The following is a 16,035-nucleotide window of genomic DNA, read 5'->3' on the forward strand; positions in this document are numbered from 1 at the left end:
GTGGATTTCAACAAGGGTCAGATTTGCCTTTTATAAAAGTCACTCTAACAGCAGTGGTAGGGAGGGCTGATTTGCTTATTTTGGTAGAGGGAGGTGGGGGAAGGGTGGAGATAGACACTTATTTGCTAAATATTTATTAGCATGTTTATTATAAATATTTTTACATTATGCTTAGCCATCTATAGCTACTAGAACTGCAAATGAGACAAATTATGGCAGAGAACTGAGGAGGCAACAATGGGGATGATTTGAGAGTATTTAAGAGTTAGACTGTTCCAGTTGCGCTATTTCAAATCCTGAAAGATGCTGCGGTGAAAGTGCTGCACTCAATATGCCAGCAAATACGGAAAACTCAGCAGTGGCCACAGGACTGGAAAAAGTCAGTTTTCATTCCAATCCCAAAGAAAGGCAATGCCAAAGAATGCTCAAACTACCACACAATTGCACTCATCTCACACGCTAGTAAAGTAATGCTCAAAATTCTCCAAGCCAGGCTTCAGTAATACGTGAACCGTGAACTTCCTGATGTTCAAACTGGTTTCAGAAAATGCAGAGGAACCAGAGATCAAACTGCCAACATCCGCTGGATCATGGAAAAAGCAAGAGAGTTCCAGAAAAAAAACATCTATTTCTGCTTTATTGACTATGCCTTTGACTGTGTGGATCATAATAAACTGTGGAAAATTCTGAAAGAGATGGGAATACCAGACCACCTGACTGGCCTCTTGAGAAACCTATATGCAGGTCAGATAGCAACAGTTAGAACTGGACATGGAACAACAGACTGGTTCCAAATAGGAAAAGGAGTATGTCAAGGCTGTATATTGTCACCCTGCTTATTTAACTTATATGCAGAGTACATCATGAGAAACGCTGGGCTGGAAGAAATACAAGCTGGAATCAAGATTGCCGGGAGAAATATCAATAACCTCAGATATGCAGATGACATCACCCTTATGGCAGAAAGTGAAGAAGAACTAAAAAGCCTCTTAATGAAAGTGAAAGAGGAGAGTGAAAAAGTTGGCTTAAAGCTCAACATTCAGAAAACTAAGATCATGGCATCTGGTCCCATCACTTCATGGGAAATAGATGGGGAAACAGTGTCAGACTTCATTTTGGGGGGCTCCAAAATCACTGCAGATGGTGACTGCAGCCATGAAATTAATAGACGCTTACTCCTTGGAAGGAAATTATGACCAACCTAGATAACATATTCAAAAGCAGAGACATTACTTTGCCAACAAAAGTCCATCTAGTCAAGGCTATGGTTTTTCCAGTAGTCATGTATGGGTGTGAGAGTTGGACTGTGAAGAAAGCTGAGTGCCAAAGAATTGATGCTTTTGAACTGTGGTGTTAGAGAAGACTCTTGAGAGTCCCTTGGACTGCTAGGAGATCCAACCACTCCATTCTGAAGGAGATCAGTCCTGGGTGTTCTTTGGAAGGAATGATGCTAAAGCTGAAACTCCAGTACTTTGGCCACCTCATGCGAAGAGTTGACTCACTGGAAAAGACTCTGATGCTGGGAGGGGATTGGGGGCAGGAGGAGAAGGGGACGACAGAGGATGAGATGGCTGGATGGCATTACTGACTCGATGGACGTGAGTCTGAGTGAACTCCTAGAGTTGGTGATGGACAGCGAGGCCTGGCGTGCTGCAATTCATGGGGTCGCAAAGAGTTGGACGCGACTGAGCAACTGAACTGAAGAGTTAAACTAACTGCATGGAGGGGCTGAATGGAGTGGAAGGAGTCCAGGATGTGTCCCATGTTTCTGACCTGGTGACTGGATTAATGGTATCATTACATGAGACTAGAATCACTGAAGATGGAACACATTTAAGTGGGAAGATGATGCAAATAAGATATAGAACTCAGACTTTAGCAAATGTCAGTTAAGTGAGTTTTCTGGACCTTACTCTGTACAGTTTTAACTAGATAAGTCAGACTTCGGAACCTTGGCTTCCTGCCTATAAAAGTTAACTGGTTTCTATAAGGATAAACCTGTGACCTCAAACTAATCAACACCCACCCTAACCAGCTGGATTAATCAGACACAATTATTTATTACTACGATATAAAGGGAAAATGTCACCCCCAGCTGAAGGTCACAATGAGAGAAGGATAAAGATCAAATGCAGTATCGAGAGTTATTTAGGCTCTTCTGCTACAGACTTGAGACAAGCATGACAGATGGGGTATGTTTGCTGCTGCTAAAGAAATTCCACAGGCACACGAAATATAGCTGGCTTTTGATACCTGGCTTTGATGTTTCCAGGAACTCATTTAGCAGTGCTGGAATATCTGGCAGCTTATAGATTCCTTCAAATATGTTACAAGGTGATGAGAATCAAAGCCATGGCATATATAATACCAAAATACGCTGTGAAAGCAGTGTAGTTATTAAACTTCAGAGGACTATGTACTCTTTCTGCTTTAGAAGCATAATAACTGTCATTTATTCTGTCACTAATTAAGATTTTTGCTAACACTGACTTGAATACATAGCAGGAAGTTATTTGGGGAGGCAATAAAAATTATCTATCTTTATATGTTGCCTACATACAAAGCAACATCTTTCACTGTTTACGAGGTTAAATTTCTCTACTTAACTTCTACAGTATGACTTTGGGTCCAGGTAACAACTGGGTTTTCCCCCTTGGTATCCAGAAGTAGTTATCAATACAGATGTACCTACAAATCAGAACTCAGAGTTTTGCTTTGTTTTTATTTTAACGTTACTTTGCGTATGACCCTCAGTAGTTACAAGCAAGCTACGAATCAAATGTTGGCTCGCAATTAAATCTGCCTACCTCTAAGGAGGCCCCGACTTATTCAAGGCGGGATTGCTGAGACTTAGAGCACCCTGTAAAACAATTACCACTAAACCGGGATGATACATTTACCTCAAAAGATTTGGGGATAGGTAAAAAGATTCCCCACTTTAAGGTTCAACAGGGCTTCGAGTGTCCGGGGATCAACTTTCTTAGAGCAAACTTCTGGCTGTGTGTGCAGCTCTCTTGGTCCCTCCTAGGACATCTTGGAAACAGGTGAGTGAGACGGCAGTAAGTTAATGAGGGGATTTATCCACACAGTGGATAATCTGTGTGCTAAACCACATGCTTGATTTACAAATTGTCAGACACCTAATCTGTGGTGTTAAAGTGATTCTAGGAGTGAACACAGTGAAATAAAAATGAGAGGATAAGAAACAGGACGAAAAAGGCAGGCAGGTAGGCTGTCTATATGAAAGGATACCTTGTTTTTTAAGTTTTTATAATTCTATATTATCCAAAAGCATGTGGGGAACTAAACAGACACATAACAGTTTATTCTCAAAGAACTCTGTACCAGGACATGGCCCAGACCTGAGTACACCTAAGTGTTTCCTACTGCTGCTGCTGCTGCTAAGTCGCTTCAGTCGTGTCCGACTCTGTGCGGCCCCATAGACGGCAGCCCACCAGGCTCCCCTGTCCCTGGGATTCTCCAGGCAAGGACACTGGAGTGGATTGCCATTTCCTTCTCCAATGCATGAAAGTGAAAAATGAAAGTGAAGTCGCTCAGTCGTGTCAGACTCTTAGCGACCCCAAGGACTGCAGCCTACCAGGCTCCTCCGTCCATGGGGTTTTCCAGGCAAGAGCACTGGAGTGGGGTGCCATACCCCTAACAAATCATAAGCCCTCTCTACCTCAGGCAACCCCTGAAAGCAAATTACAATAGCTACCTGAAGAAAAGAACCTACTAAAATACTGCTATGTTGGGCTTTTTCTTAAATTACAAAACTATCAGTTCAAAGCCAAATAATTCAAGAGAACTTTTTAATAATACGTGGATAAGCCTAAAATATTTCATAAATAAAAATTGTATTCTGAGATCAGAAGATCTTGCAGCTATCTATTTATGGAGGCATGGGCCTAAATTTCACACCCTGAAGACATCAAAAATGTCATACAGCCTTAACTTTTATCCCAGTTCAGTCACATGTCCTGAGACTCTGAGAAGGTAACTTAAGTGAGACATCTCAATCACGGCCTGAAGAGGAAGTGAAACAATTTCTATAAGAACAGCTGGGAAAAGAAACATATAGCAGATTAAAAAGAAATGTATCATGTCTTACACTACCTTAAATTATGTAGTTATCACTTTTAATGAAGATTAGTAAATATCCCCTTGTCAAGTGAAGTATTTTTAAAACAAGAGGTTTCTAATCTCAAAGTAGAAAATAAAAAATGTCTGCCATGTACTCAACTGATTAAGTTCTGTGGTTATGAAATCTGACAATACTTAAAGTAGGCTGAATTTTATTTACTTATAAAACTTTTCCACATAATTATAAAATCAATTGTATGCAAACTGCTTAAAAATAATTATTTTCAAATAACATCAATTTAGAACTTGTTTACTCATAAATGAAATACTAATTATAAATAATCATAAAATTTATCTCCTAGTAGCCCCTAGACTAGGTACAATCTATTAGCTTATTTCTGAGTTGACTTTTAAATTTATAAATAACTCCTTTAGAGAAAGGTTTTTATTTAAAATTTTGCATGTAGCTGATTCACTTTGTTGTGTAGCAGAAATTAACACAATACTGTAAAACATTTAAACTCCAATAAAAAAACAAAATTTTGCCTTTCCCATTTAGTACAAACTAATTGATAAATGACCAAATTAAAAATTATTTTTTAGTAACAAATTAATTGTGGAACACTTTACATAAGTGGCATTATTTACTGATGAGTGGCAGCATTTGGACGATCGTTACATCAGAAAGCAAAGTTCTTCTGTTTTACATTCTCTGCCCTCCATTCAAAGATGTCTTTCTTTTATTACCTTGGAAGGCAAACCTAGTATTTCTCCTGTGCTTATTTTTATTCTTGCAATGCCTGGAAATGAAAGAGCGAAGCCAGGTGACAGTCAGAAACCAAAGACCAACCGCAGCAGGAAATTATTTAGAGTAGTTTGTGCCATTTGCCCTCCCTACGCCCAGATCAGCTGCAGGAACTGTGAAGAACACAAGGTGCAGGCAAGATTCTGAAAGTTCACTGCAAGCAAAGTTCACTCTTGGACCCTAACCCTGCCATTCTTCACTGACTGTTCAGTGCTGGTAAAAACATAGAGCAAAGAAAATCACACAGACTTTATGGCTATATGTCAAATGAGAAGGCAACAGTTTAAGAAGTTCTTAATCCAAAAAAGGGAAAAAATTAATGAAGAGAAATTCCTGTAAATGTGGCCTAAACTATTTTCCAATCTTTGTGAGAAGTGCTAGGTTTCAACATAAGACTATTCACAAATCCTTCCTTATGCTCAGAGGCAACAGCACCAAACAAATGATATCTATTTGCATACAGAATACAAATTTCCCAAACTCTTTCTCAGACAACTTAGTCACGAGGGATTTTAATGCACTCCTTACACATTTTGTGGTACACACATTCACAAATCACTGGTTTCTGTAGAACATGAAGCAGAACAGTTGCTCTAGCATTCTCACTCTCATAACACGCTTATCCTTTCATTGTGATGACCATGCAAAGGTTCTTTACTGGCCAAGTGGGTGTTACCAGTAAGTAAACAGCACCGAGCAGAGAAAGATCGAGGAGACAGACATATTTTGTTGTGTGGTCACAGCAAACAGAAGTGCTTAGTTAACTCCCTTCTGTGCTTGTCTTAGCAACACCAATTGGCTAGGTCAGCAAGGAAACCTGGAGTTTTCATAATCAGAAGTTTACTAATATAATCAACTTTCTAAAATGAGCTCCTGCTCACAGAATTAGTCACATTTATTTAGCACAACACTACTATTTTTTGCACAAATCAAATATAAATCAAATTACCAAGCTCAGTAAGTGGAATTTATTTTTACATAAAATCCTTCATTTTTGAAGATCTCAAAAGGTATCTCAGAAACTATCCCTTATAATTTCAAATCCTCCTATTAACAAGGAATTAATCTACATTAGAAATTTGAGGCTTTCAGCTAATGTGTTGGGGATTGGGCTGGATTATGTTTAACACTTACAGGGATTTTAAATAGAGGCGAGTCTGTGCAGTATGATCCCTGGTCCCTAGAAAGCACTGCCATAAATAATCTATAAATATAAAAATAACATTTTGTTCTGCTACGGGAGTCCCTTCATGTCTAAAAACATGACTTGTTTGCTCCTAGAAATGGTGAACTTTAATTAGAAATATTTTATTCTGTACAGTTTCTGCTGATGGTGTTGCAAAGTGCAGTTCACCTCAGGATCTTAAGCTGTTACCTACGGATTTCAAGCCCAGAGTGAAAACACAAAATGGCTCAACCCTCAGCACTCTATCTTCCAAAGATTAAAACATCATTCATATTCACTTCCTTTTAGCTTAATATTCTCAGATTTATTTAAAAGAGAAACTCTACTGCTTTTACAAAGAGAGTTTCTTGTAAAACTTACCAATGTCCAATCTGAACCAGCCTTGCAAAAAATTTTTCCAGAATAACCAAGAATCATCTTGTAACTCAAAAATAAGCTTTCCTTTCACAAGAAGCCAACTGCAACTAACAGGATACTGGTAATGATCAAAGGGTACTGACCTAGGTTAAGAGGATCTCAGGTCCTAATTTTAAATGTGAAAAAAAATTATTTTTTTTGACAAGGTATGCAGAATCTGGTGGTCTCAAATCAGGGGATAAGATACAAGAGGCCACAGGCAAACAGTCACAATCTTAAATGGCTGCATTTTATTCAAATTCCCTAAGTAGGCAAGGTTTGTAAGGGTTACCTACTGCTTCACACCCTTTAGAAATAGTCCCCAAACCCAATATGAAACTAAGAGTCACTAAGATCAAAGATGCACCCAGAAGAAATTTATGAATTTACCTTTGCTTTATGGTAGAATGCAAAGCTAGAATCTAGAAATTCTAGTCTAACAATAGAGAGTAGTTTTACAGGAACAGAGTAATCACTCAAAAGTTGCATTTTCTGCACGTTCATATATGCAGAATGAAGTTTTAAATGTTGAATGGAATTATTATTTTTTCTATTCATAATAAAAAGTAAAAGCTTTAGAGTCAACAAGAAAATGTATAATGTATCACGCAATTATTTTTAGGAACTATCAGATAACCTTGTAAGTTATTTCCTCCAACTGTCTGATTTAAAAGTTAAACATCTTTGCTCTCTACAAGATTCATTTTCATGACCATGAATATATCAGGAACAGACTGACCCCAACCTGAAGCCAGGTGACAGCTGCTTCAAAAAGTCTAATCTGCTTACTGACAAAACCAGAAAGGGAATAAATGAATGATTGCTATTGATTCTCATGAAGGCGCTACACAGACCCAGTAACTTCCCTGGATTAGTATAGACAGAAGCCAATTAGCTTTATTTCATATGTAAATAGCATCATAAAGAGGTACAGAAAATAATTCACTGGATTGCTTTCTCCTGAAGCACAAGGCACACATTTTGAAAGTCACTTCAAACACAGTTCTTGCTTATGGAGCTCTCTCTTTCTCTTCGGCAGGAATTTTTTAAATAAATTCAAACTCATCCAGCTGTGTATATTCAAGAAATACCAAAAAGTCACAAGGCATAGTAAGTTTCAGCTGTTCTCCTCTCTCTGTGTTATCAATAACACATAATGAGTTAGTTCATACATCATCACAGCTGTGCAGGCCAGAGCTAACTTGGCTAATTTAACTATTCCAGTAGAGTTCAGTCAGGAGCTTGGTCTACTTTAGATAATCCACTCTGCAAGTCATATAGAAAACAACAGCATGTGCTCTTCATTATCACTAATAAGCAATTCTTCTTTCACACAGTTCATGTGACGTCTTCTAATGGTACTGTCCCTTGGACAGTTTTTTAAAAAACAGAAACAAACTTCTAAGAGCAATGGCAATCAAAATCACTCAAAACTAATGAACTACAGCTATGAAAACACTCTAGGCTTAAGCCCCCAAACTTCTTTTATCAATGTTTTAATTCTAAAGAGGAGAAAAGAACACTATCTTCTGACAAAAATTAACCATGGAGTCAGTGTTTGCAACTTTCTTCTTCATCCTTCCCTTTTTCAGGAAATTCAGAGTTACAAATAATCACTGGTCATATTTTCAACTATAGGTTACCTCCAAAATAAGGTCAGCACAGTGCCTCTTCCTTATGGGTGATATTAACTAGGAGACTATTCTGGCACACTTTAAAATTAATGTAATGTGAAAACTAATCGCGATCTCAGTTGCTAAAGGGAGATTTGCACATCCTCCACAACGGTATTCTGCACAGTTCGTAAGACCCTTTTAAAACTGCTTAGTCCTGCCATTTAGTTATCATTTTCTACTAAGGATGAATGCCTAAACTGGTCAAAGACTATGTTTTCTTAATGGAAAACACAACATGTTTTTGATGTTGTTTTCTTAACTGTGTATTTGGATTTGGAAATTCTCCAAAGCTCATCCTGTGTGCAAAAGAAGCCTAGGAAACTAAATATGGGGAGTTCATACATACAACTAGTTTTCAGTTGATGTTGCAGATGTACAAAAGCAGTCAGAAAGCAAAGTGGAATAATATAATTTGGAGTGAAGGCAAAATTGGAAAAGAACAGTTAAAATAATTTCATTATAATGAACCAAATAAGCACTTTTATTATTGAAATCCCATTTTCATACGTGTTTTTAGTAGCTAAGCATCCTAACTAATAGTTGGAAGGTACCTGTGAACTTATCTAGCTCAACTTTCCTTCCATTCACTCTTAAGAATAAAATGAACACTGCACATCTCATTTGAGTTAAGTCAGATGTTAAATCCATTTGCAAAAACCAAAGAATTTCATCTACACAGTTTGAAACTATGAACTCTTATCTTTGCTAGAGACGCAGAACTATGAACTTTCCCCAAGTTCCACACAATGAACTATTATGGGTATAGTATATAAGAATGATTTACCAAGTCATAAAAACTGCTGAAAACAAGTGGGATAAACAACTGCCATTCATTATTCCTGAATCCAGAGACTGCCAGGTTCGACTTGGGCATATACACAGCTGAACACACACTTCCTGGTTATGTGCAATCTGCACAGATAGACCAGCTTTACAGGCCTGACCACAGAGATTAATAGCTTTAGCCAAATAATGTGGTAACCATGTGAACCTGGGCTGCTCCAGCTTGTTTGTGAATCTCTCAGCAAGGCTCAACATGCCGTTATCTGCATCTTGTTGCCAGGAAACACAACATCGCTTTGGAATACAAGGAAAACCAGGTTGCAGTGACCACAGGTCAACTTCCCAAAAACCCATTTTTGACACTTAGCTATCTACAATCTTACAACATTTCTTACTGTAGTCCACGGCGAACTTCACTTTACTAATAATTAACAATATTTTTGGCTATTTTTATCAGGGCAGGACCACTTAACCACCAGTTAACAACACAGTGCCAGCAATAGTAACTATAATGATAATTCTCTCAAACTTTTCCTCTTAAGTGTCAAACACTTACTTCCTTTAAACTGGGTTGGAAATCAAGCACTCACTGTAACCACTTTATAACTGATCCAACAATGAATGCATATGGGCTTTCCTCTATGTCTATTTTTCAGTAAAGAAAGTCTACCAAAGGATAAAATACTCAATACGCTGCTGTCCTAAGAATTCCTGGATTTTCTGGGATCAAAATACCTGTCTTGTCTTGCTCATGGTAAGAGAACATAATGTGTTGGACAATAATCCTGCTAGTTTCTTCCCAACCAATTCAAACAGACAGAAACTTAATGTACCAAGATGCTCAAGTACTCAGCAGACTGGAAATCTGCTTCATAAGAGTGAAGTGGGAGGCCACTGTTATGTACAGTTTTGCAATCTGGAGATGGAAGGATTAGAGTGGCTTTGAGAGTATATAAAATTAATTACCCTTGACATACCAATTAGAATTGCTAGCTCATAGGCAACAGAGATTTTGGACAATACCTTATTAAAAAGAATTTTAAGGCAAAATGGAAAACATTTTTCTCTCTTTCAATGCTGGCTTAAAAAAATAAGTCAAAAGTAGTTACAGGATCTAAGAATTCTGCTACCCAAGCAGGATGGGATCTTGAGTGCATTATATTATCAAGAGAATACATTTATGATCAGGAAAACTGTATTCCTGATATAAGCTTTACTTTTATCCCAAGAGGTCTTCTACATAACAATGCCTCTAAACTTGGGCTTTATATTGCTTCTCATCTTGCTCCACAGGTAGCTTTGGAAACACAAGATGCAAAATTCCACTCTCATGTAATTAAATTGCTAAAAAGACAGACGGGTCTGTGTACTGAAATATTCAAAGAAAACCACTTACCTAATACTAAATGGGAGCAAGAGAAGTTAAACAAAGGCCAGGTTACTGTGATGCCAACAATGCTCTGGCACTGTTAGAACACAGAAGGTTAACATCAAAACTAATAGAACTGGACAACATGGAAATGGTTCACTACCACCATTTGCCTTCAGACTCTCCAGACACTTGGGTCATATAATTTATCAGTGAATAAAACTGACTCAAAACTGAACTTTTGAGTTAGGATAGTCAGCCTGTTGTAAGTCCCTTTATACTACAGGAGAAACTACTTAAGAATACAAAGATCAGTGCTTATTATACAACCGTTTTTGCACTAGCAACTTTATATGTAGCAACTATTATTTCTCTATTTTCAAGTTCATTAAAGAACGCAGATGTGGAAATTTCAGTTCCCCTATCAGTGAATAATGCTTGGATATCCATACTAAAAGAACCAATTTATTTATTGAGTTGGCCAGAAAGGTCATTTGGGTTTTTCTATACAATCTTTTTTCCAAATGAACTTCCTGGTCAACCCAATATAGGTCTTGCCCACAAAAACATGAGGATAACTGCTTTTATGTAAATGACAAAAAAATATGTGCATTAGCATAGATTTTCCTTCACTCACTGTTAAAAGACTCTTTCAGGTTTAAAAAAATACTGAGTTGTGGAACAATTTATCTGTAAGATAAATAGAATAATAAAATTAATGATAAAAAGCTTTAAGGAAACTAAAAAAGAAACTTAACATGTTTGGGCACAATTCAGAAGTTTGGGAGGGTCTCAGAGTCATTCACAGAAAAATTTTCTGAACTATTCAAAATGAAAAGAGGGTCATGAAAATCTCCAACTACCACTACTTTCTTTTAAAAATATAGCAACTTCTCAGTATGCAAAACTTTAAAATTAGATAAATTAAGCATTCATAAGATTCACCATAGATTTTCTTTCAAAAGCAACCTCTCCTGTGTGATTAAAATAGTATTTGATTCACAATATTCAACGTATATGCAACTTCTCAGTCACACACATATTGCGCAGAGTGACATCTGAATTGTTCAAATCATAAAACCTTCATTGTCTGGTTAGATAAATAGCCTGCATTCAACTGCCATAAAAATCAGGATAGCACACAGCCAAAAGAACAAAAGTAGAAAAAGAGGATAAAACCTGTTAGGTTACTACTGAAAGAAACCACCCTACTAAGCCTTTAGCCTTTTTACCTTCTCTCTAGGACTTCACAAGAGCTTTAGAGTAGTTATGAATACATACCCATACTTCATTCTCATTCTATCATTTTCTGGATTACAGTAAAATCTTTCCAAGTGTTCCTGGGAGTCATTGGATACACTCTGCCACTTTTGCGTAGTTGTCCTCTTGATCTGCCAGTGATATGGCAAGATCGTGTGGTGCTTCAAACAATCCCTGCCATAAATACAAGTGCCTTGCAAAAAGTCCATGCAAATTTCAACTCCATTCTCTTGGTGAGTGTGGTACTGTAGCTGGTTCACCAGCTCAAACACAAGGTCAAGGGAGGCCTCCTCACTTTTGTCCTGAAAGAGCTCGGTACTCAACTTGTCACTGGTGTCCAAAATGTACTGGATTGTAAAACTGTTATCTTGGAAAACCCCTGGAACATAATCCATGACTTTGTCTATGCAGTCAGGACTAGCAGGAACATCACTTGAAACTGGGTGCAAAAGGTCAGTCTGGAAGTGCCCTGCTGTAGAATCTGCCACTGTCCCACTGATGGTTTCTGGTGGAAAGCTATGATCCTGGATTGGAACCACCTGCTCCGGAGCATCAGTGGGAGGATGGGCTTCTGGCATCTGGGCCCCAACATTTGTCCCATCAGGAATCAGGACAGACATACTGTTTTCAGTAGGTGGACACGATGTATTGATTTCCAAAGGTTTCTTCACCATAGGTTCATGTAAGCTGCTCTCTTCTGCACTCTGGTTTCTAGATCTAAAAACCCCATCAAGTGAGCCAGATTCTAACAAAGTGTTTAATATTGGCCTCAAAGACCTCAAGGTTCCGGTTCCCAACCTCTTCTGATCTTTTTTCTTAAAACAAGTCTTCAATGGAGTGATCTTCTCAGAGAGTCTCACCGGGCATGAAAATTCATCAGGAGAAGGAGGCTGCACTACACAGTCTGGCTCAGGTTCGGTGGTTTCCACTTCCATGATGCAGATTAGCTCCAATTGCTCCTCAGTCTAAAAATCCTACCAGGAAAGGAAAGAAGATCATTTACAAGCTGACAACAACGGAATCCTTTTCATTCATCAATATGTTTTGTTTTAGTCTCTAAGTTCCTGAAATCCTTCCTCCTAAACTATATTTCATCTTTATATGTCACTTTTTAATTTTGTTGAGAATCAAGGCTCCAAAGGAGCCAAGGTTATTCAAAAGCCCACAAACAGGTAAAGATGAAAGAGAGAGAGACAGCATCTTACACTAGGCTCCATTTATTTGTGGACTTAACAGATAATGATTTGTAATTCTGCTGGGATATGAATTTTTACAGTTTAAGTCTAGGATGGAGTGGAGAGAGGGGTAGAAATATGTGCATCTATGACAGTGGGGAAACCACATCTCTATTGCTTTGTGGTTCTCTTCACAGCTATTTATGTATCTCCTATCTCATGAGGTGACAAAAACTGTAAAAAAAAAAAAAAAAAAAACTGTCAAATGCAGGAAAAACTGCAAATTAACTGTGAGTGAATTTGCGGTATGAGGCTATACGGAGGAAGCAGGCTCTCAACTGAAATATTATATGGGAGAAAACCAGGAACCTGTTGAAGCATGTCTAGATGCGGAAAGTTCCAATATATTCCCTAAGAATGTTAAGGGTCTACTTTTGCAATCCCCAAAACATTACCACTACTAGTGGAAGAATACCAGGGTTTATTTAGCAACAGAAGCTATATCAGCAACAACCACTGCACACTGTTTTAGAAACCAAAAGCAACTTCCTAATACAGAAAGGGGCCTCCCTGTCCTCAGAAAAACTACATATGTGAATTAAAAAAAAAAAAAAAATGAAGGCACAGAAAAATAACACAAGAAAACAAAATACACCAAATTTCAGATTCCTAATGAACTACTCAGGGACTTAAAAAGTGCTTTCTTTGAAGAATCAGACCTATTGAAAAAAATTAGAACTTAAAAAGCAAAGAAAACTTTGTAAAATGATGAATGGTGTCTCCTCCACAATCTAGCATTCATTAACTAATTCTGAAAATATTTACTGAGCATTATGCCAGGTGGAAAAGGGGTGGTGATGAGCAATTAATCCTCTTCTCCCTTATCCAATAGACTGAAAGAAATCTTTGATGCAAGGGCTCATGACTTCACCAAGTAAGCATCCAGGGTACAGTGCCTAGCACAATGCACACAGTGGGTGCTCCATAATATTTTCTAGCTGAATTATTGAAGAAAAAGCACCAATTAAATGGCAAGTTCCGTGAGCCTTTATGGGTCAAGAAAAGCAACAAATGAAAAAAATTGAGTTCCCAGAAAAAAAGAATAAAATATTTAATTGGAGGGATTTATAAGTCTACATTTGTAAAAAGTGCATAATAAATCAAACTCAGAAAAATTAAAAACAGTATATAACATGGCGTTAATGTACAGGGCAAGTACAAAAAAAAGGTTGAAAAAGGAGAGTTCAGTGTGAGCTGGCATTGTTAGGGAAAGCTTCACGAAGGAGGGACTTGACATAAGACATAAATCAACTGGAAAGCAGCCAAGCCAGGCGTTATTATTCATCATTTGGTGCTCTTGCCTTAAGGCACAATTGGCACAGATTGTGGTATTCCCTCTCCACACCAAACTGGCCTGTGCCTTCCCCCACGCACGCACTCACACACACACACACACACACACACACACACAATAACCACTCCTATCACACCCAATCAAGGCAAAACAGGCACGAAACCCAGTTCATTTATACGAGGGCACACACACGCCACAACTTTTCCTATTTTTGCCCTCTGTCAAACTCAGAAATAAAACCGAGAAAGAGGCAGAGAACTGGAGGAGTGGCTGGAGTGAGGAAGTCACTAGAACCTAGTTCCTCAATTAGTTTGCATAACAGAAAAAAAAAAAAGATTGGAAGGACACTTCCTCTAGTCCCTCCGCCAGCGACCTACAGCTTCACCATTCCCCTCACGATGCCCCCGGGTGATGCCCCAGTCTCAGGCACTCTGCACCCCACCACCGTCGGGGAAACCGCCCCGCTCCCAACTCAGGACTCCGTCTGGGCGTAGAACGACGCTCGGATCTCGGCCGGGGGTCCGGGGGACGCCTCCTGCCGGCCGCGGCGGTTTGCGCAGCTCGGCGCCCGGGACTGCACGAACTCTGCCCGATTTGCGGCCAGATCCCTGGTGTTCCCGAGTAGCCCACCCCCTCCTGCTCCTATAACCCCGGGCCGGCCTCCTCCCACCCACCCAGCGACCCCCCGCCCCGGCTGCCCTCCCCCTTCCAGAAGCCACTCGCGGCGCCTCAATTTCTTTCTTTCCTCGACCGACCTTCCCGAAAAGATTGTCCTGCGAGGCTCGAGGGCTCGGAGGACCGACCTGAGCAGAGCGGAGGAAACGCAGAGGGCGTTTCTCGGGCTGGCGGGGAGGAAGGCGAGGACTTAAAAGTTAATCTGAAAACAGCTTGCAAACTTCTGGGCTGCAGCCGTAACGCGGGTCTGCCGGAAGGCTCCCCTCAGCAGCCGTGCTCTCCCCCGCGATGTGCGCCTCAGAACGCCAGGGGTCTGCCCGGCAGGGGCGACCGCATAGACGCGCCCCCGAGCCTCTCTTACACAGTGGAAATGGGAAGCCGCCGGCGCCCTCGACTAAACCCAGTGTCTCACTCCAATTTATACACCTGCCAGAGACCCGAAGTGACTAAAAGTGTAAATCAATGCCATCCTGATATTGACTGGATCCAAGTGAATTCGGTACAAAAAGGTAGTCTAAACACCAATCACCCCAGATCTGTGAATGCAGGCAGCAAGGCCGGCACCCCCTTCCGCGACCACCATCCCAGCGAGGGTCCCTCACCGGCGCCTCAGAACCGAGTCCTTTACCTGAAACGGGCTGTCTGAGAGAACGGACCACAGGAGCTGAGCCGGGCGACGCCGGTTCGCAGGCAGCGTTCGCGCCAGAGGGTGGGCGCGGAGGGTGGGCTCCGGCGTCTAGGGGTCATAGGCTGGAGAAGCGGCGAGCGGCACTCGGGCCATTCTGCCGCGGGGAGCGCAGAAAGCCGCGACTGCACTCCCGAACCAGCTCGCTCGCCTGTCACCTCGAGCTCTGCTTTAAAGTGGCTTCCGGTCGCCTCCTCTCAGCAGCCCTGTCGCGGAGGCGGAGCCTGAGCAGCAGGGGGGTGGGGTGGGGTGAGGGGACTGGGAGCTCAGTGGGTGCCGGGAAGGCGGCCCGCCCCACGTGCGCGTGCGCGCTCACTCGCGAGGAGGCGCGCGAGAGGTGTGCGTGCGGGGCCGCGTGCTCCCTGGAGGAGGCGTGTCCTTTCGCCGCCTGCTGTGTCCTGGAGGGTCCGCGTCTACACGCGTCTAGGGGCGAGCAGCTGTGAGGAGGGGAGGTGCGCGCCGCGTGGGAGGGGCGAGCTCCACCTGCCTGCGGACAGATGGAGGGTCACTTTGTTCGGAGGAAACCCGAGGGAGGATGTGAAACAGAACAACCCGTTTTTGTGCGGTTGGCTTTGTTTATTTGCCTCC

General features: G+C 40.7%; 1 protein-coding gene across 1 annotated transcript in view; it reads right to left on the bottom strand.

The window, feature by feature from the left end:
- TIPARP (TCDD inducible poly(ADP-ribose) polymerase) overlaps positions 1–15,576 on the bottom strand; it is a 29,384-nt gene extending 13,808 nt beyond the window's left edge. The window contains exons 1-2 of the mRNA XM_052636764.1: positions 15,391–15,576; positions 11,580–12,532 (exon numbers count right to left, since the gene is read on the bottom strand). Coding sequence (XP_052492724.1) covers positions 11,580–12,493 — 914 coding nt within the window. The 5' untranslated portion in view covers positions 12,494–12,532; positions 15,391–15,576. The remainder of the gene's footprint in view (positions 1–11,579; positions 12,533–15,390) is intronic.
- Positions 15,577–16,035: the final 459 nt, after the last annotated feature.

Source organism: Budorcas taxicolor, chromosome 1 (genome assembly GCF_023091745.1).
Source record: "Budorcas taxicolor isolate Tak-1 chromosome 1, Takin1.1, whole genome shotgun sequence".
Lineage (NCBI taxonomy): Eukaryota > Metazoa > Chordata > Mammalia > Artiodactyla > Bovidae > Budorcas > Budorcas taxicolor.